The following is a 22,814-nucleotide window of genomic DNA, read 5'->3' on the forward strand; positions in this document are numbered from 1 at the left end:
CGCTGTGAAGGTGTGCGGCTTGAAACACTGGATTCATACCCATCATTGTAAAAAGGCACCCCTACCGTTGCCCTACGACAAGTGGGTGAGTGACGGAGTCGGCAACTCTGAGTTTGAGAAAGTGCCCCTCTTTTTTCCCTTCTCGGATGCCTGGTTGACATGGGCACAAACAAAGGGAGAAAATAACGCAGTGTTGAATGAGGCAGTGCTCCCTTAGATCAAGGCGATCCAGGAGCCCCTTTCTACTGGCCCATCCGTGCTTGAGCCCCAGACAATTTGCATTTCTGAGTTTGAGCCCCTTTTTGTTGATCCCGCTGTGCCTGGAGTGGCTAGGTTCAATTTGCGTCCCTGACGGAGGAACAGTGCACCAAAGGAGAAGTCAGATTAAAAAGGATGGACTGCGAGGATAAAGAATAGGGTGCACCTTGCCTGTGGTACCAACGGTAGTTTAGGGACTGGTGCATTGTTCAGACATACAACAGGATAAGTTTGGTGTTCTTCCCCGGAGAGAGGTGCACTATCCAGAGCGATGTGGGATTCCGCAGCCCCATCGAAAAGTGTTCAATAGCCTCACCATTGAGGCTCTGACGGACGCTGGGAACCCTTGCCCATTTCCTGTTTCATTGTGATTAGCCCCATTACATTTCTCTTGCTCCAATTACTATTCATCCCTTTGGTAGGAAAATAGCTGATGAAGAGCACCCAATGATTCTTGTTACTCCGCCAAAAATAGCATGGACCCGGAAAAGAAAGATCATGTGTGTTATTATTGCTATTCTGTTGAAGAGCATTCTCTGTGGGGTTTTGTGAGTGTTAGAGTATGCTTCTAGTGTACCCCCTCCCCATGAAAATGGTAAGAGTTTTTCCCCAAAAAGAGGCAAGAGAACGGTACTGAGTAATATATTTTTCGAAGCACATAAGAGATTTTTGGGTAATGGAACAGCTTGTTACCCCACTGATTCTGTCACTAGTCTATGGACTGCTTATCCTTTGTCTTTGGTAAAATATACATACACTGAACCACCAGGTTTTGTTGAGGTTAAAGGGGAGTTAGGCTTTGGGTATTCAGGTCCGTGTTTGTATCATCCCAAACCAACTGGGAAGGGGTACCCAGGCTGTGATCACGTATTGTGATAATTTCTATATGGAAGAACAGAATATAACATTGGTGGGTTGGCATTACAAAGAAGTGACAGTCTCCCGCAAAGCTGGTTATTACCCTGTCTTTTGTCCTATTGTTAATAGTACTGACACTGCGTTTTATATAAATTGTTCAGGGATGGTCTTATATAAGCAGACATTCCCTTGGAGAAGTGTGGCTCAATGGTTAGAGCGGCAGACCTTGATGCAGAGCGCTGGCCAGGGACCAGGGTTCGATTCCCGCCTAGGCAGGATCGGGCTTAAATTCCTCTGACTGGATATTCTCGCCTCAGTGCCGAATCTAAGCATGGGCCCCACGCTGCAACTCTGGGCAATAGCTTGCTTAGTCTCCACAACGGCCCCCGATACACAAGGGATGCCTGGTTTCACCATGGGATGCCCAGGAGTGGACACCTCACAAGGAAAAGCCAGGAGGGGTTCCCTTGTGGTAGGAGTACAAGCGCCGGGATGCTTACGGGTTACTGTTCGCGCTATACAAATACAACACATTTACATTTACATTTACTTTGGTACATCCGAAAGATTCAAGTACCATCAATACAGGAATGCACAGGGAAAATATCAGGGTCCATGCAATGTTCTGCTCCAGAGGATAAGCGGGTAATTTACCTCGAGGAGATCTATGGCAATTGGCCAAGGAGGGAGGCCATACAACCATCTAGTTGGCCAGGAGTGAGGGAAGAAGTAATGGAGCAGTTCTCCCTAGGTCACACTAAAATCGTGATAGCCACCTTAAATTTAACACGAGCTGCTGGCCCAGGCAATCTACCCGCCATTATTATAAAAGCAAATATAGATTGGTGGGCGGATTTGTTTGCAAAGACGTTCTTAAGTATACTAAAAACAGGAACATTACCAGATAGCTGGAAAGGGGCTATCATTAGACCCATACACAAAAAAGGTGATGTAAACTCCCCCAAAAACTATCGCCTGATAAATCTCTTGGATATTGGGGAAAAAGTGTTCTCTAAAATTATTTTGGGGTTGCTAAAAGGTTGGGCTGAAGATAATGGTATAGTACCTCCTGAACAGGGGGGTTTTAAAGAAGGTCATTCAACTGTGGATCATTGCTTTGCCCTCTGGGCGGTAGCGCGGAAGTCCATAGAGCAAAGGGGTAACCTGTTTTGTTGCTTTGTGGACTTCCACGGGGCATTTGATCTTGTATGCAGGGAGCAACTATGGTCTACCTTGAAAGGCTATAAATTACATGCAGACCTGTTAGCCCTTATCCAGGCCTTGCATACAGACAACTGGGCCCAGGTAGTCCTGGATGTGAAGGGTGGATTATCTGGTAGGATCCAGATTGGAAATGGCCTAAGGCAGGGGTGCGTATTAGCCCGTTGCTCTTTTCTCTGTTTATATCGGACCTACCCCGGATTCTGAAAGAGGTTGGAGGGGCGAGTCCAAAGTTAGGGGGTAACCATATATCCTGTCTGCTTTATGCAGACGATCTGGTGATCATGGACCAGACGGAGATAGGTCTGCAGAGGAAACTAGATATGTTCCATAAATACTGCCTAAATAAAAAATTGGTAGTAAATATGGAAAAGACTAAAATCATATGTTTCAGCAAAAGTAAGACCCAGTTCCCTTGGTATTTGGGTACGGAACTTCTTGAGAGGGTTTTGGAATATAGATATTTGGGAGTATGGTTCACGAGTAACCTGAATTGGACCACCCATCTGGAAGCTTTAAAAATTAGGGCAACAGCTTCTATAAAGGGCTTAAAAAGGTTTAATAGCTTTTACGGAGACTTGTCAGACGAGGCGGTTATTAAGGCCTATCTGGCAATGGTCCCCGCGCAATTCCTATATGGATCAGAGGTTCTCCTCCTGAGTGGGAAAAAAGGTTGGGATAAAGAGGAGGGTATGATCCTGAAAAGCTTATTCTTGCTACCTAAATCAGCTATGGTACAGGCAGCAAGATTGGAGATGGGAGTCACTTCCTGGGCAATTATAACCAGAATGGCACTAATACGGTTTTGGCAGCTTCTGGAGATAGAGGAGGCGCCCAGAAAAATATCACAGTGGTGTAGAGAGGAAATTACCTCCAGTGAGTTATCATGGGCTAAAGAAGTCAGACTCTCATTAAAGGAAGCTTATGGGAAGTTAGGAATAGAACTTGATGCCCAGTTAGGACACACCAATATAGGCAAAAAAGAACTACGGACATTGGGAACGGATGTGTCCCGTACATGTTATCACGAGTACCTTCGGCAAAAAATATCAGTGTCCCATATGATCCAAGTATGGACTTCAGAAGATCATCCCTACCCGTACTTGGATAGGTTGCCGAATCAGAAACTAAGAAGAGAGGTTTTAAAACTGAGAATGGGTGTAAACCCCTGTTATGTAAATACCAGGGGCAAAAACCTCATGATTAATAGTAATGGCAATTGCACATGTACGTTAGGCTCCACCTGTGACATTACTCATGTGTTATTAGACTGTAGGAGGACCCTTGATATACGTAAGGAGATTTTAGGCCCGTTATTAAAAAATTACAGGATTACGAATAGGAAGCAAGCTGCAGAGCTCCTGGTGGGGATTGGAAACCTGGATATAGCCTGCGCCTTGGGGAAATACATGATTCGAGTCAGGGGGTTCCTCCAGAATACAGAGTTATAGGCGTATGTTATCGAGACTGTACTCTAATGTATGTATTGTGCTTGGAAGGCCTAGTCAGATATGTTTTCTCATGTGTTTTTAACATCTCAAGAGGATACTGTTAGAAATAATGTTGTCGGGGTTATCCTCCAGGAAAAGACTGAATCGCAATCTTATACATTTTAATTCCTGTTTTTATAAAGTTTTATATATGTATAGTGTATACTTTTATGGTTGTAATAACTCAAATAAAGTTTTAATGACTGACTGACTGACTGACAAGTACCATCGGGAGGAATTCTCGATACTCTGCTGTGAATTATAATAGCTGCAAAAGCAACAGTTGATGGACAGAATGCAGAAAAATGTCATACATTCACCCCAGTACAGAGATCTGGCCCTAAGTCCATCGTTTTTTTGCACTCCACAACACCCCAGGTCAGACATGGCCATATGCAAATCAGCCTTGACCCTGTGCATCATGGGAACAGTCCAGCCCGAACTGCCACGCCCTGTCTTTCCTGGATCGGAATCAAGCATCCAAGGACCGGTTTCTGGCTATCAGCCTTCATCAGCCTGGATAGCTTGACTCCAGTGATGTGGAGAGCATGGGACTCACGTCGGAGCATACCCATCCCACTCGGGGTGACAAATGCATATCAACAGTTGATCGACATAATGCAGAACAATGTCATACATTCACCCCAGTACAGAGATCTGGGCCTAAATCCATCGTTTTTTTTCACTCCACACCATCCCAGGTCAGGCATGGCCATATGCAAATCAGCCTTGACCCTGTGCCTCACGGGAACAGTCCAGCCCGAACTGCCAAGCCATGTCTTTCCTGGACCGGAATCAAGCATCCAAGGACCGGTTTCTGGCTATCAGCCTTCATCAGCCTGGATAGCTTGTCTCCAGTGATGTGGAGAGCATGGGACTCACGTCTGAGCATACCCATCCCACTAGGGGTGACAAATGCAAAAACAACAGTTGATGGACAGAATGCAGAACAATGTCATACATTCACCCCGGTACAGAGATCTGGGCCTAAATCCATCATTTGTTTGTACTCCACACCACCCCAGGTGAGACATGGCCATATGCAAATCAGCCTTGACACTGTGCCTCATTGGAACAGTCCAGCCGGAACTGCCAAGCCATGTCTTTCCTGGACCGGAATCAAGCATCCAAGGACCGGTTCTGGCTATCAGCCTTCATCAGCCTGGATAGCTTGACTCCAGTGATGTGGAGAGCATGGGACTCACATCTGAGCATACCCATCCCACTCGGGGTGACAAATGCAAAAACAACAGTTGATGGACAGAATGCAGAACAATGTCATACATTCACCCCAGTACAGAGATCTGGGCCTAAATTCATCATTTGTTTGCACTAAGCATGAGCGAATTTTGCAGATCTCGCGTTCGCGAATTTTGCGGATTTGCGGATTTGCAATCCGCAAAATCCGCGAATTCCCGCGAATTTGCGGATTTTTTTTTTTTGTGTTCGCCCGTGTTTCTGCCAGTTCGCGAGGGTTTTTACAATTTCGCAATTTGCGAACTTACCTGTCGGGTCGCAAGTTTTGCGAACTTGTTGTTTCTACGTGTCCAGCCTGTTTGGGACACTCTTCTTCATCACTGCCACTCTCTGTCACCACTGCCACTCTCTAACTACTCATGCCACCCTCTGGCCCACCCATGCCACCCTCTGTTTCATCACCACACCCTCTGGTTGTCCAGTGTACATTATTTTCGGCAAAGCAAAGCACACCTTCCCTGCCTCAAGTGACCTGAATTAATTTGGGGCTGATTAATGTGTCACAGAATATTTTTTTAGCTGGCACCTGCTTCCTTAGTGCGCCCTGATTAGTGATCTTTTGCACTTGCTAAGTGCTTTCATTGTTGCAAAATTAGTTACAACACCTGCCCTGCCCCAACTGACAATAATGAATTAGGGGCTGATTAATGGATTTTAACTTCCAGCCTGGCTCCTGCTTGTCTCCCTTAGCTGTAATTCAGGACCTTTGTGGCATATGTGTAACTATTCTGAGGTTCAGAGCAGGGTCACATAATAGTTTCAACTGGCAACTGAACTCTGGAGGGGCCCCTCAGGAAGCACTACAGGAAATGGCTACTAATGATGAGCCTGAACTTTTGAACCTGGTAAGTAGTTACTTTCAGTTTTGCTAAGATCGTATTTCTGCAATTTTGCACTTATTCGCGGGGCGCGAACTCACGCGAACAGTGCGAGCAGTGCGAGCAAAATCCGCTGCTCGCGGATTTGCGGATTTTGCGGGAGATTCGCAAATCTCGCGGATTGCGAATTTCCCAAAAATCCGCAAAATCCGCGAGCGGAACGGATTTTCCGCCCATGCCTAGTTTGCACTCCACACCACCCCAGGTCAGACATGGCCATATGCAAATCAGCCTTGACCCTGTGCCTCATGGGAACAGTCCAGCCCGAACTGCAAAGCCATGTCTTTCCTGGACCGGAATCAAGCATCCAAGGACCGGTTTCTGGCTATCAGCCTTCATCGGCCTGGATAGCTTGTCTCCAGTGATGTGGAGAGCATGGGACTCACGTCTGAGCATACCCATCCCACTCGGGGTGAGAAATGCAAAAACAACAGTTGATGGACAGAATGCAGAACAATGTCATACTTTCACCCCAGTATACAGATCTGGGCCTAAATCCATAGTTTTTTGCACTCCACACAACCCCAGGTCAGACATGGCCATATGCAAATCAGCCTTGACCCTGTGCCTCATGGGAACAGTCCAGTGCAAACTGCCAAGGCATGTCTTTCCTGGACCGAATCAAGCATCCAAGGACCGGTTTCTGGCTATCAGCCTTCATCAGCCTGGATAGCTTGACTCCAGTGATGTGGAGAGCATGGGGCTCACGTCTGAGCATACCCATCCCACTCGGGGTGACAAATGCAAAAACAACAGTTGATGGACAGAAGGCAGAACAATGTCATACATTCACCCCTTTACAGAGATCTGGGCCTAAATCCATTGTTGTTTTGCACTCCACACCCAGGTCAGACATGGCCATATGCAAATCAGCCTTGACCCTGTGCCTCATGGGAACAGTCCAGCCCGAACTGCCAAGCCATGTCTTTCCTGGACCTTTGTTCGCCATAAGTTAGCAGGGCATGCTCAGACATGAGTCCCTTGCTCACTTTGCCACTGGATTCAAGCAAGCCGGGCTGAAGACAGCTGAAATGCCAGGCACCTGTCCTCAGTAGCTTGTTTCCGGTCCAGGGAAGGCATGGCTTGACAGTTCGGGCTGGACTGTTCCCATGAGGCACAGGGTCAGACTGATTTGCATATGGCCATGTCTGAACTGGGGTGGCAGAGTGGGCTAAAGATCGGTGATGGTTTAAACCCAGATCAGTTGACTGGGGGTGAGTGCTTGTATTGTCAACGCTCCATCCATCATTTCCTTTGGTTTTTCTTTGTTCGCCATAAGTTGGCAGGGTATGCTCAGACGTGAGTCCCTTGCTCACTTTGCCACTGGACTCAAGCAAGCCGGGCTGAAGACAGCTGAAATGCCAGAAACCGGTCCTCTGTGGCTTGTTTCTGGTCCAGGGAAGGCATGGCTTGGCAGTTCGGGCTGGACTGTTCCCATGAGGCACAGGGTCAGACTGATTTGCATATGGCCATATCTGAACTGGGGTGGCAGAGTGGACTGAAGAACGGTGATGGATTAAACCCAGATCAGTTGACTGGGGGTGAGTGCTTGTATTGTCAACGCTCCGTCCATCATTTCCTTTGGTTTTTCTTTGTTCACCATAAGTTGGCAGGGTATGCTCAGACGTGAGTCCCTTGCTCACTTTGCCACTGTATTCAAGCAAGCCGGGCTGAAGGAAGCTGAAATGCCAGAAACCGGTCCTCGGTAGCTTGTTTCCGGTCCAGGGAAGGCATGGCTTGTCAGTTCGGGCTGGACTGTTCCCATGAGGCACAGGGTCAGACTGATTTGCATATGGCCATGTCTGAACTGGGGTGGCAGAGTGGGCTAAAGAACGGTGATGGATTAAACCCAGATCAGTTGACTGGGGGTGAGTGCTTGTATTGTCAACGCTTCGTCCATCATTTCCTTTGGTTTTTCTGTGAATTTTAATAGGCCAGATTATGCACAACCGGGATTTTTCATTTTGTCGAATGGCACTTACTCCAATGTTCAAAATGGTACAGAAGATGTGGTCCATGGAACGGTAGTACCTTTGGGTGTGCTTTGCAGACGTGCCCAACATAGGGTGAAATGGGTGAAAAGGACTCTGGCAAAAGAGTTCTGTGAAGGAGTGACAGATATAGAGATAAATACCTGTAGCAATGGTATTACATTTTGCTATATCTGGTCTTCAATTTTCACATTAGGAATAGCGATGGCTAGAGGTGAAAAGGCTCGAGAATATTTTGGATGTAAGTTGCAAATATTATCCAACACCACTGTGGCAGCTTTGCGTGACATCACCACTCAGTTAGAACGCATGCAGATCTATTCCGAACAGACCGGGTATGCAGTTGATTTTATTTTGGCCAAGAGTGGTGGTGCATGCGCTGTAATTGGCGACCAATGTGTAGTTGGGATAACAAATATTCAAAAGAATATTACCCACCACATTTGAGATATCTGTGAAAATGTCAAGGGAATGGAGAGCGGGACTTGGAATTGGTTCCTTTTTGGAGGCTGGGGATGGATTTTAGAGATGTGATTTCTCTTGTTGTGATATTGGTGTTCTGCTGTGTTCTCAATCAATGTCTGCCTAGGTGGTGCTCCAATTGTGCTACTGTTTGACTGCCAAAAGGAAAATATCGATCCACGATACCAATGCTGCAATTATGTTGCAAAAGAAGGTAGACAACATCATCCAGATTGATGAGGGCTTTTTCGAAGCCTCTTCCCTTCTTACAGATTCCCTTCCTAATGCAGACAATATGGAATGTGTACAAAATGTATTCATGTGTTCCTGTTCTTCACATTTGTTCGCTTTTTGTTCTAAACACAAACTGTGTTAGCTCATGCTAACAGGGGGTCTGTTAGAATAGAAATGATTGTGTTCAAATAAGTTAGCATTCGCTGCACCATTTTGTATTTTAGACATCATTTTGTATCGCAATCAAAAGTACTCCTTAGCTGTTTTCGAGAAAACAACCTTGGTAGGTTTCATTTCTCCAAGGCCGAGCTTTGCTTCTTTCATGAATACAATATTCTTTCCCGTTAGATAAAGGCCTTCTCCCACTTGTCTAGTAGTGGGAACAAGCCGAGCGACCTTGGGTAGTGGATAATGTGTGCCCTTCCTCGGAATCAAAACTTATGCTCTGTACTCCACTGTAATACAGCATCTGTTTAGAAAATTCCATAATGGGCGTGTCTTTATTCGTTCTGGAATGTACATAATGTAACTTTATGCTTGCTGATGTCAATTCCTCTACAGTTCCTCTAGGAGGCTGGTCAGACTGGACTCCGCTCTATCTTTATACTAATAAATAACTTGGTTTGTATTCTCTACTGTCTGACTGACTCTTCATTTGTGTGGAAGGGAATGCCTAGACATGGGTCCTGTGCTGATTTAAGCTAGCCTGGCTGATAATGGGTGATACCCCAATACCGGTCCTAGGATGCTTGTTTCCGGTTAAGGAAAGACTTGGCTTGAAAGTTCAGGCTGGAATGTTCCCATGAGGAGAAGGGTCAAGACTGATTTGCACATGGCCGGGTCCAAACTGGGGTGGTATGGCGAGCAAAAGAATGATGGATTAAAAACTCAGATCTTTGTGACTGGGGATGAATGCTTACCTGTTGTCCATAATTTGTTCCTTTTTGTTTGTATCGTCCTAAGTGGGAAGGGTATGCCCAAATGTGGGTCCTGTGCTCACTGCCCCACTGGATTCAAGCTATCCTGGCTGAAGGGGGTGATGCCCCAATAACGTTCCCAGGATGCTTGTTTCGAGTCCAGGGAGGACCTGGCTTGGCAGTTCGGGCTGGACTATTCCCATAAGGAACAGAGTCAAGACCTATTTGCATAAGGCTAGGTCCAAACTGGGGTGGCTTGGTGAGCAAAAAAACAATGGATTAAACCCAGATCTTTGTGACTGGGGGTGAAAGTTTGCATTGTTCAGCATTCTGCCCATCATTTGCTCCTTTTGTTTGAGACATAATCCCAGGCCCTGGATCATGAGGCCGGAAGGTATTTTAACAAACCTCTCTCAGTGATGGGCTTGGCTGTGCCATGCCTGCCTCTGATTTGAGATATGACACCTCAGTGGTTTGACGGGGTTTCGACCTCTATAGAATTAGACGGTTATCATCAAGACAATAAAGCATTAACCATGAAAGTAAATCTACAAATGGCAAATTAATATAGTTAGATTTGGAAAACCCCTATTGAATGGCCATGGAAAGAAAATAGGACTTTCTCAAGGGCCGTCAATGAAAATACAATCTGAAAAATCGGAATTACAAAATCTTTGGGGTAAATACCGAAGGTGTTCCATCCTGCCCAAAAGAATCCTGTCTACAACGCATAAGCCCTTGTACAATAGCGTAAGAGTGACTGCATTGTCGCGAAGTAGCAGAGCGACCCAAGTCCCTGGTTCAGGCCGGGCCACTCCCCCACGGCGTTAGCACACCCTGCTGGTGCTGTGTCCCCGATGCTCACTACTGCTGTGAGTTCGAGGCGGTCCTCCACCTGCAGGCTCCTGCCTGCGCCTCATCCCTGGTGGCCCAGTGGTGGGCCTGTAAGTAATTTGTGTGTCTTCACTGCCGTTTATCTTTTTTGTTTGTTTTTATCTGTTACTGTTACTGTCTGTACTTGCCCTTCTTCGTAGTCTCTGCCCTTTAGTTTGCCCCTGTCTCCGTTATCTGCTGCTGTGCCCCTCCGTAGTTGCCACTCTGTTTTTGTTTGCCTTCTGTGACCATTTCTTGTTTTTCGTCGCCATTGTTCTGTACCGCCCCCCTCCCTCGGCTGCCCCGCGTTTCCCGCCGCTGCGTCCCTTACAGCCCGCCACCCCATGACCCGATTTGTCTCCCCCTCTTAGCTGCTCCTCCCTCCCTCGTCCCCTCATAATGCAGACATCTGCGTGGCCGCGCAGTGGATGTACGCAGCGGGCGCGTCGCTGGCGCGCCGAAGGTGAGCCTAAGGCAAGCCCATCTGCTCCCGTCCGCGCCTAGATCCCGCCCAGCGCCAGACCCCCTGGCACCCGCGGGAGCCAAGAAATCCGACTGAGATACGACACCGCAAACCCTCCACGCCCTCAACACTGGCCGATCATCCACCTGCTACTGAGCCACCCACAACCGCACCCACAGACCATTCTCCTGCCGAGAATGCAACTTCACCTGCCTCCAGACCTTCACCCCACCTTTAGCACCAGGCAACAACAACCACCTCAAGTGCATCCTGCTCAACACCCGCTACGTCCACAAGCACGCCGTCGAACTCTGGGACCTCCTCAACACTACAGCTCCGGACATCGCCTTCCTCACGGAGACCTGGATGAACGCCTCCTCAGCCCCCGACATCACCATAGCCATCCTGGACGGCTACAAGATCACCCGGAAAGACTGCACCAACAAAACCGGAGGAGGAATCGCCATCATTCACAGGAACATCATCAGCGTCTCAACCAACACCAAGGAAACCCTCACCACCGCCGAACACCTACATTTCCAGATCCACACCGACCCAAAGACCACCCTCAGCCATCGTCGACTTCATCAGCCCGCACGCCCTCGCCTCCGCAGAGACTACATCCTCCTAGGGGACCTGAACTTCCACCTGGAGAACTTCAACCATAACAACACCACCACCCTGCTCTACAACCTAGCCAACCTCGAACTCAAACAACTGGTGATCACCCCCACCAATTACGCCGGACACACGCTTGACCCCATCTTCTCCGCCTGCAACCACGTCACCTACAGCCACACCCCCGGCCTCCACTGGACCGACCACAGCTGCATCCACTTCACCTTCAAGAAGACTATATCCCACCACCACCCGCAGCAGATCCCCAGCAGAAGCTGGAGAAAAATCACCACCAACCAGCTCACAACGTCTCTAAGCCAGAACCCACCATCCGACACCACTGACCCCAACGCCGCCGCATACAACCTCACACAGTGGATCAGAAACTCCACCATCACCCTCACACCACTGAAGAACCCTCCTGGCAAGCCCGGCAACAGAATAGCCACCTGGTTCACCGACGAACTCAAGGACTCTAAGAATTCCTGCCGAACCCTCAAGAAGACCTGGCGCCGGGAACAGATGTCAGAAAACCATGCAGGTCTCAAGAACGCCACCCGCATACACCACCAACTGATCCGCACCACCAAGAGGACTTCTTTCAAGGAGCGCCTAGACAACAATGTACACAACAGCAAGGAGCTCTTCAGCATCGTGAAAGAACTCTCCAACCCCAGCGCCAACTCCAATGATGTCCCACCATCGCAAGACCTCTGTGACACCCTCGCCACCTTCTTTCACCGCAAGATCGCTGACATACAAAACAGCTTCGGCGCCCAGACTCTGCCATCAGCCACAGAACCATCACCCCCCACCGCGATCCTCCTCACCTGGAACCCCATCAAAATTGAAGACACCACCCACGTCATGAACACCATCCACTCCGGCTCACTGTCCGATCCATGCCCCCATCACATCTTCAACAAAGCAGACGCCATCATTGCACCCCACCTCCGGAACATCATCAACAACTCCTTCTCGACCGCCTTCTGGAAACATGCAGAGATCAATGCTCTACTGAAGAAACCCACAGCGGACTCTAAGTACCTCAAGAACTTCCGGCCCATCTCCCTTCTTCCCTTCCCGGTGAAAGTCATTGAGAAGACCATCAACAAACAACTGACTGCCTTCCTCGAGGCAATGGCTCCCTCGACCCATCCCAGTCTGGATTCCGCGCCAACCACAGCACCGAGACCGCCCTCATCGCAGCCACCGACGACATCTGGACCCTGCTCGACAACGGGGAAACAGCCGCCCTCATCCTCCTTGACCTCTCAGCCGCCTTCGACACCGTCTGCCACCGCACCCTAAGATCTCGCCTACACAACACAGGGATCCAAGGAAGAGCCCTGGACTGGATCACATCATTCCTCTCTGGCAGAACCCAGAGAGTCCGCCTCCCTCCCTTCCACTCCACGTCCACTGAGATCATCTGCGGCGTACCCCAAGGCTCCTTGCTCAGCACGACTCTCTTCAATGTCTACATGAAACCCCTCACCGCCATCGTCTGCGCACACAACCACAACATCATCTCCTACGCCCACGACCCCCAGCTGATCTTCTCCCTCACCAAAGACCCAGCCACGGCCAAGACCAACCTCCAGGAAGGAATGAGGGACGTCGCAAACTGGATGAAGCTCAGCCGCCGGAAACTGAACTCGGAAAAGACGGAAGTCCTCATCCTGGGACCATCCCCAGCCACCTGGAACGAATTCTGGTGGCCCACCAAGCTGGGCACCGCACCGACACCCACGGATCATGCACGCAACCTGAGATTCATCTTGGACTCCACGCTCACACTGTCCAAACAAGTCAACGCCATCTCATCCTCATGCTTCAACACCCTGCACATGCTCCGAAAGATATTCAGATGTATCACCACCGAAACAAGAAAAACCATCACCCAAGCCCTCGTCACCAGCCGGTTGGACTACGGGAACGCCCTCTACGCAGGAACCACAGAAAAACTGCAGAGAAGACTCCAGCGCATACAGAACGCCTCAGCTCGCCTCATCCTCAACATCCCTCGCCACAGTCACATATCCGCCCACCTAGAGACCTGCACTGGCTTCCAGTTAGCAAGAGAATCACATTTAGGCTCCTCACCCACACACACAAGGCTCTCCACGACATAGGCTCGACTACCTCAACAGACGCCTCACGTTCTACACTCCTTTCCGCCAGCTCCACTCCGTCAGCCTCGCCCCCATCCCACAGATTTGCGGAACCACCACCGGAGGAAGATCGTTCTCCTACCTGGCCGCCAAGTCCTGGAACTCCCTCCCCGTCCAACTTCGACTGACCCAGGACCACCTCACCTTCAGCAGACACCTCAAGACCTGGCTGTTTGAGCAGTAGCAGCACCTCCCTCCCCTCCAGCGCCTTGAGACCCTCGCGGGTGAATAGCACGCTTTACAAATGCTAAGATAGATTGATTGATTGATTGTGAGCAGTGCAGGCAGAGAGCAGGAATGCATTAGATTTTGGCATAAATGCCGCACTTCTGCCTTCTCCCTTTCACGCAGCGCACCAGGCTGTCACGCTGTGTTTGGGAAATATCAATAAATCTGGTCCGTGGTCCGCACTTGGGAAGCATCTTACAACTTTTTAGCAGATTCATGAAACAATTGCCAAGTTATTAAAAATGGCTTATGAATTTGCTATCTGAATTAAAACATTGAGTACAGAGCAGCTACTGCCGACCCTACAATATGCACATAAATCACGGCTGGATGAAGAAAACCTTTTCTGTTTGAACGAGCTCGGAAACCCTGATGTTGGTGATTCACATTTCAAACCCATTTATTTAGCCTACAAATCTGGGGTTCAACCCCATACACAGCAGAGAAAATGAAAAATTAAGGTTTCATACATGATACAGACCTTTCTTTCACATATCAAGATTTCATTCAGGATACAGACCTTTCTTTCACATATCAATGTTTCATACATGATACAAACCTTCCTTTCACATATCAAGGTTTCATACATGATACAGACCTTCCTTTCACATATCAAGATTTCATACATGATACAGACCTTCCTTTCACATATCAAGGTTTCATACAGGATACAGACTTTTCTTTCAAGGTTTTATACATGATACAGACCTTCCTTTCATATATTAAGGTTTCATACATGATACAAGCCTTCCTTTCACATATCAAGGTTTCATACATGATACGGACCTTCCTTTCACATATCAAGGTTTCATACATGATACAGACCTTCCTTTCACTTATCAAGGTTTCATACATGATAGGGACCTTCCTTTCACATATCAAGGTTTCATACATGATACAGACCTTCTTTTCACATATCAAGGTTTCATACATGATACAAACCTTCCTTTCACATATCAAGGTTTCATACATGATAGGGACCTTCCTTTCATATATCAAGGTTTCATACATGATACAGACCTTCCTTTCACATATCAAGGTTTCATACATGATACAGACCTTCCTTTCACATATCAAGGTTTCATACATGATACAGACCTTCCTTTCACATATCAAGGTTTCATACATGATACAGACCTTCCTTTCACATCTCAATCAATGCCAGAGTCAAGGGTGGGATCTTCCAACTGTCCTCACTTAGATAACTCTGTGGCTCCTGCAAACCATTCCCCGGATCAAGCTGACTGAGGATGACATTGTGATTACACTGACCGAGTCTGCGCAGGGCATAAGTATAACTTGCCCCGCCATAGATTTGAGATGTCAACAGTGATGTGATATGTGTGGTCATACACAGTGCATCACAGCAGTGCAAGATACACTTATGTCTGGTAAGTGTATCTGGCGAATGTCAGTGTTTTTTTTGTTTTTTAAACATTAGTTTTTGATATCATTAGAAGACCTAAGTATTACTCCAATTTAACCTTTGATTTGTTCAGTGAATTTCTATGGTTTTTGTAATATAAAGTAATATCTTATTATTATACGTCTTCATATCAGGTTGGTTCTAGTGCTGTGTGTGTACTCAACTTACCATGAATCCACGGCTCTACGGATTTCTCCTCACACCTTCAAAAGACACTCATCTCTCGTGCACACTGACATCTCTCCATTGTTATGCACACATATTACACATACTCTACAATCACATACCTTTTTGAAATAGAATATGATTCTTTTCAGCTGGACGGAAGCATTGAGTGGATTTCAGAAGAGAGGCTACAGAAGTCTGGAGTGACCGGTCATCATTTTGAACGCCATGTTGTACATGAAGACAGCTCTTTGCATAAGACTGGAGATCAGCAGAGCTACGCCCTTTGGGATTGTAGAATATTTCTCGCTCTACTGCAAGACAGAAGGACCAGGAGAGACAGAGTGGATGATACAGACTGGAAGAATAAACAGCTGTGAGACTGTGCAAGGAGCAATGAAGCAAAGGGACTCTTCAGCAAGACCAACATAGGTCTACACTGCTTTCGAGTAATAACAACAAGCACTTAAGAGGCACTTTCCACCATGAATGTAAACATTTTTAAAGTGTTAGAAATGACTGACTCCATTGATATAACAATACAAGAGAATGACCAAGATAATCAGGATCTATATTTGGACTACTAGACACATTACAATCAAAGCTGATTGGTCCAGGACATCTAATGTGTGCCACTATTCAGGTCTTGATATCACCCATATCGTAACAAGATCACAGAAGAAACAGACAACGCCCAACTTCAAGATCAACACCAACCATCTCCTGCATGACTATCAATCTGGTGTCACATCGAGCTGCAGCATGGAGACAACTAACCTACATATCACAGACCGCATCCTTCTGATTACCAAAACAGATGACCCAACTAACCTACTTATCACAGACTGCATCCTTCTGATTACCCATAGAGATGACCCAACTAACCTCCATATCACAGACCGCATCCTTCTGATTCCAAACAGATGATCCAACAAACCCACTTATCACAGACCGCATCCTTCTGATTCCAAACAAATGACCCAACTAACCTACATATCATCGACCGCATCCTTCTGATTCCAAACAGATGATCCAACTAACCTACATATCATCGACCGCATCCTTCTGATTCCAAACAAATGACCCAACTAACCTACATATCATCGACTGCATCCTTCTGATTCCAAACAGATGACCCAACTAACCTACATGTCATCGACCGCATCCTTCTGATTCCCAAACAGATGACCCAACTAACCTACATATCACAGACCGCATCCTTCTGATTCCCAAACAGATGACCCAACTAACCTACATATCATCGACCGCATCCTTCTGATTCCCAAACAGATGACCCAACTAACCTACATATCACAGACCGCATCCTTCTGATTCCCAAACAGATGACCCAACTAGCCTCCATATCACAGACCACATCCTTCTAATTACCAAAACAGATGACCCAACTAACCTACATATCACAGACCGCATCCTTCTGATTCCCAAACAGATGACCCAACTAACCTACATATCACAGACCGCATCCTTCTGATTACCAAAACAGATGACCCAACTAACCTACATATCACAGACCGCATCCTTCTGATTACCAAAACAGATGACCCAACTAACCTACATATCACAGACCGCATCCTTCTGATTCCCAAACAGATGACCCAACTAACCTACATATCACAGACCGCATCCTTCTGATTACCAAAACAGATGACCCAACGAACCTACATATCACAGACCGCATTCTTCTGATTCCCAAACAGATGACCCAACTAACCTACATATCACAGACCGCATCCTTCTGATTCCCAAACAGATGACCCAACTAGCCTCCATATCACAGACCACATCCTTCTAATTACCAAAACAGATGACCCAACAAACCTACATATCACAGACCGCATCCTTCTGATTCCCAAACAGATGACCCAACTAACCTACATATCACAGACCGCATCCTTCTGATTACCAAAACAGATGAGCCAACTAACCTACATATCACAGACCGCATCCTTCTGATTACCAAAACAGATGACCCAACTAACCTACATATCACAGACCGCATCCTTCTGATTCCCAAGTAGATGACCCCTGCCTCCTGATATTACTTAACCTCCCAGCTCCCTTCAACAATATTATCCACCCCATCCTCATTGACACTGTTTAGTCTCAAATGGGATTCCAAGAGACAACCTTCACTGGTTCTTCACCTGCCTTTCCAACTGACATGAGTTCATTCACATGGGCACCTGCTGGTCCCCAAAGATGTGGCTCACCTGTGGAGAGCCTCAGAGTTTCATATTGCCCTGCATCCTCTTCAGTCCAAACATTGAGCCCCCTGTGGCTCTACTCACAGATAACATGAAAGATCACCACTACACTCATGACTCACAGCTGTATTTTAAAGTCACACCTGGGACAGACATCCAGTTCTAAACGTGCTTCTTGTACCTTATTCAGACCGGGATGTACAGCACCTACCTGAAGTTTAATCTGACCAAAGTAAAAATCCTGCTCTTCCCCAAGAAAACAAGCATCAACTAGCCATACCCGCTCAAAGACAAAGAACCTGGATGGATTTAAACACAAATTTTCAGCCAAAGCCAGTTCACCCTAGACACAGATATTATCTTCAAGGAGCACATTGCCAAGAAAACTAAAATGGCCTGTGACCAGCTTTTTCTACTAAGTGAGGCCGCCCAGGAAGCAACTTTAGACCCGTCATTCATCCGCTTGGTAGCAATGCTCTGCTCCACAAGCTCCTCCTTCAGAGCATTCTTCATACAGCAACGCAGCAGGACGGCTAATGATGGACCTGAAGAAGTATGACCAATGACCCTCACCCTGATGGATCTCCACTTATTGCACTTCACAGACTGTAGCATCGTCAAAACCAGCTGTATCATCTACAAAGCCTTAACGACCGGCGCCCCTGCAGGTCTAGCTAGGAACACCATCTCCTGTGGACCTACAGCAAGGACACTATCAGACTGAAGACAAAGAGGTGGGACAATCAACACAAGGCATCAGGCTCTCTCCATCAATGCATCCAGCTCTATCATCTACAAAGCCTTCACGACCGGCGCCCCTGCAGGTCTAGCTAGGAACCACCATCTCCTGTGGACCTACAGCAAGGAGACTATCAGACAGGGGACAAAGAGGTGTAACAATCAACACCAAGGCAACAGGCCTTCTCCATCAATGCATCTAGGATACGGAACAACAATCCCATAACAACCAGAACTGCTCAATCCCGCTTCAATTTAAGAAAGCGCTAAATATCCACCTCCTTGAAGAACTTTAGATCGCAAAGCAGTACAGTGTGCATTGGTTATTAATAAACAGCCGACTCCTCAATCACACAATGACTGTATCGTCGCCTTTGAACCTCTAAAAATGCTCTGTTACCTTTCAGCTGTGTTAGCGCTCTATACATACCACTTTCATAGATACAAAACCTAGACAAGGTCACACATTTCATTTATATTAATAGACATACGGATCTGAATAGTCATATTATGTAGCCAATCCTTAGAGCAATAAGGGCCAATTAAAAATACTTTAAACAGAAAATTAGCAATAGACCTAAATAATAAAAGCAGATGAGCGCTATTGAAGTCTATGGTTCAGAAGCCCAATTTAGGGTTAGATATACAAAGCCATTTTACAATCACAAACCCTACAATTGACAAAATCACAGGGCTTGCCTCCCAAAATGTCCATTTACTATGCACTAAATTAGTTGGGAAAGAATAGGTTTTGAGACATATTTCAAATCACCCTTATGAAGGTTTGTAAAATGGTTATTCCTTTCTAACTGCAATTTGGTATTGTACGCACAATAGTTTCTCACCATAACTGCCGTCACAAACCATTGACCAGTTAACAAAACCTTAAAGGAGGTGGTAACTAGTTTGCAAAGGAGAAAGGGTTCGGAGGGGAGCACCTGCCCCTTGAAAGTCAGGTCAGTCGATCACAGAGGTAACAGGCAATGGTCACGGGGACCACTGGTTGTTCTCACCAACGTCTTCCCAAATGTAATTTTTTTTAAAGCAGCGTCGGTCCCTTTACTGTAAAAAGTTTCACAATGAAAATACAAGAATGGAGGTCTGACGCTCCTAGCAGGCCTTCGCCCCTGTATTCTAAGCTAATGATAGAATAAATGTAAATACAAGAATGGAGGTCTGCTGCTCCTAGCAGGCCTTCGCCCCTGTATTCACAGCTAATGATAGAATAATTGCAAATACAAGAATGGACGTCTGCTGCTCCTAGCAGGCCTTCACCCCTGTCTTCACAGCTAATGATAGAATAAATGTAAATACAAGAACTGAGGTCTGCTGCTCCTAGCAGGTCTTCGCCGCTGTATTCACAGCTAATGATAGAATAAATGTAAATACAAGAATGGAGGTCTGCCGCTCCTAGCAGGCCTACGCCCCTGTATTCACAGCTAATGATAGAATAAATGTAAATACAAGAACTGAGGTCTGCTGCTCCTAGCAGGTCTTCGCCGCTGTATTCACAGCTAATGATAGAATAAATGTAAATATAAGAATGGAGGTCTGCCGCTTCAAGCAGGCCTTCGCCCCTGTATTCACAGCCAATGATAGAATAAATGTAAATACAAGAATGGAGGTCTGCTGCTCCTAGCAGGCCTTCGCCCCTGTATTCACAGCTAATGATAGAATAAATGTAAATACAAGAATGGAGGTCTGCTGCTCCTAGCAGGCCTTCACCCCTGTATTCACAGCTAATGATAGAATAAATGTAAATACAAGAATGGAGGTCTGCTGCTCCTAGTAGGGCTTCACCCCTGTATTCACAGCTAATGATAGAATAAATGTAAATACAAGAATGGAGGTCTGCTGCTCCTAGCAGGCCTTCGCCCCTGTATTCACAGCTAATGATAGAATAAATGTAAATACAAGAATGGAGGTCTGCTGCTCCTAGCAGGCCTTCACCCCTGTATTCACAGCTAATGATAGAATAAATGTAAATATAAGAATGGAGGTCTGCCGCTTCAAGCAGGCCTTCGCCCCTGTATTCACAGCCAATGATAGAATAAATGTAAATACAAGAATGGAGGTCTGCTGCTCCTAGCAGGCCTTCGCCCCTGTATTCACAGCTAATGATAGAATAAATGTAAATACAAGAATGGAGGTCTGCCGCTCCTTCCAGGCCTTCGCCCCTGTATTCTAAGCTAATAATAGAATAAATGCAAATACAAGAAAGAAGGTCTGCTGCTCCTAGGAGGCCTTTGTCCCTGTATTCGCAGCTAATGATAGGGGTGGCAAATTGTGACCTTCCTAATTAATATTCATCAGACAGGCCATTTTGTTACCACCTGTGATTGTACGTATGGCAATGCAGCTATTTTGTACATATGTTGCATCACATATTGCATTACCATTTGCAAACCAGTCGATGTGCTAATTGCACATCCCTGGTGTGCGAATAGGAATAGTATATCATTTTCCAAGTCCCTTCATCCAGTCCTTGTGCCTGCTGGTCAGGTGTGTGAAGATCTGCTCACTGTTGCTTACCCAAACGGTAAAGAACGATGGTTATGAAGGTGCTAACGGCTGTCATCACTCCCAGGATTATAGCTTGTCTCCTCACTCGACGGAGCTCTGAGCGAACTGCAAATAAAATAATACATGATTATTTTTTACTAGGGTTATTGCTCTTCAATACCTGATGTTCAACCTCATAGGGGAATTTATAATGAAGGGCCAGTGAAGATGTGTGTGCCAGCTCGAGTTAGTGTGGTTGAGTGTGTGTTAGGACTAGCCAGTGACTCTGAATGTCTCATTGGTCCAGTAAGTGCCTCTGTGTGTGTGCCAGGCTCAGTCATTGGCTGTGAGTGTGTACCAGGACAAGGCACTGATTGAGCATTTGACACGACTGTTTATAGAATCTTAGTTTGTGCTAGGGTATCCAGTGCCCCCCATCTGTGCCAACATTGGTCAATGACTTTCAGATTCTACCAAGACCGCCACCGATTTCCGGTGTATCCCAAAGGTTATTACTGGCTATGAGTGTGTGCTGACCTAGACACCAATTCCTTATGTGTGACAGGTCTAGTTATCAACTTGCAATGCATCTCAAAACTGACCATTACCTCTCAGAGTGTTTGCAGTCTGGCAGGTGACTCTCTGTGCCAAACCCAGGCACTGATTCTCTGCGTATACCCGGCATATACAGCTTCAGAGTCTCAACAAGTACTATGGTCTTTGACTCAGCGTATGCCAAGATGGGGCACTGACTAACGGCGTGTGACAGCGCTAGCAGGTCAGTTCCAGTGTATCCATGACTAGCCAGTAAACATCAGTGTTTAGGAGTAAGGGGTCCCAGTGAAGGAAGAGCATATGGTTACATAAATTGTTAAAATAGATACTAATCAACAAAGAAAATACCTCTATAATGTTTTAATCACATTATAGGAAAGGAGCAATATTACATATTTACAAAGATTACACATTCATAGTGATATTGGTGCCCCTGGGGGGGAAGAGGGGAAAATGTGCAGTAGTGAAGGTATGGTGGGGGGAGGGTTAAGTGACAGTAAAAAACGCGATATTGATCAGATATTAGTGATAAGATTCAAACTGTTCAATATTAGACAAATAAACATTTAGTCAATGTCATGGTTTACAATAACATGCCCCAATGTCCATTCTATGTAGAAGTAGTGGGTTGAGCGGGGCTGTTACAGGGTAGGAGAATATGTCGACGTTTCGACCCTAGAAAAGCAGGATTGGTCGATTTCCTTGCACATGGGTCTTCTTCAGGACAGGCGGTAGGTTAGGGGCAGCCAACCTGTGTACATCCAGTAGAGGATGGAATTATTCCAGAAAAAAGGTCCATGATGTGAATTCAAAACTATTGAGGAGAAGTTGGGATTCCCTGTTGGGTCCACGTGTTGAACGGAATACTGCTCGAACATTCGATTGGCTCTGAAGTCCGCTCTTGTATATTGTTTGGAGAGGGATCGCCGGAAAAATCAGGCGCGATTCCGGTCGGCTCGAAAGCTCGGCGTTTCATGAAACGCGACATGAAACGCCGAGCTTTCGAGCCGACCGGAATCGCGCCTGATTTTTCCGGCGATCCCTCTCCAAACAATATACAAGAGCGGACTTCAGAGCCAATCGAATGTTCGAGCAGTATTCCGTTCAACACGTGGACCCAACAGGGAATCCCAACTTCTCCTCAATAGTTTTGAATTCACATCATGGACCTTTTTTCTGGAATAATTCCATCCTCTACTGGATGTACACAGGTTGGCTGCCCCTAACCTACCGCCTGTCCTGAAGAAGACCCATGTGCAAGGAAATCGACCAATCCTGCTT

The 22,814-nt window shown here is 46.6% G+C and overlaps 1 protein-coding gene across 1 annotated transcript in view; it reads right to left on the reverse strand.

Annotated features, from left to right (window-relative positions):
* Positions 1–22,814, reverse strand: part of LOC147725757 (uncharacterized) — a 389,171-nt gene that overhangs the window by 116,883 nt on the left and 249,474 nt on the right. Inside the window, exons 3-4 of the mRNA XM_086964587.1 lie at positions 21,009–21,104; positions 15,636–15,827 (exon numbers count right to left, since the gene is read on the reverse strand). Coding sequence (XP_086820713.1) covers positions 15,636–15,827; positions 21,009–21,104 — 288 coding nt within the window. The remainder of the gene's footprint in view (positions 1–15,635; positions 15,828–21,008; positions 21,105–22,814) is intronic.

Source organism: Lissotriton vulgaris, chromosome 3_2 (assembly GCF_964263255.1).
Source record: "Lissotriton vulgaris chromosome 3_2, aLisVul1.2, whole genome shotgun sequence".
Taxonomy (NCBI): Eukaryota; Metazoa; Chordata; class Amphibia; order Caudata; family Salamandridae; genus Lissotriton; species Lissotriton vulgaris.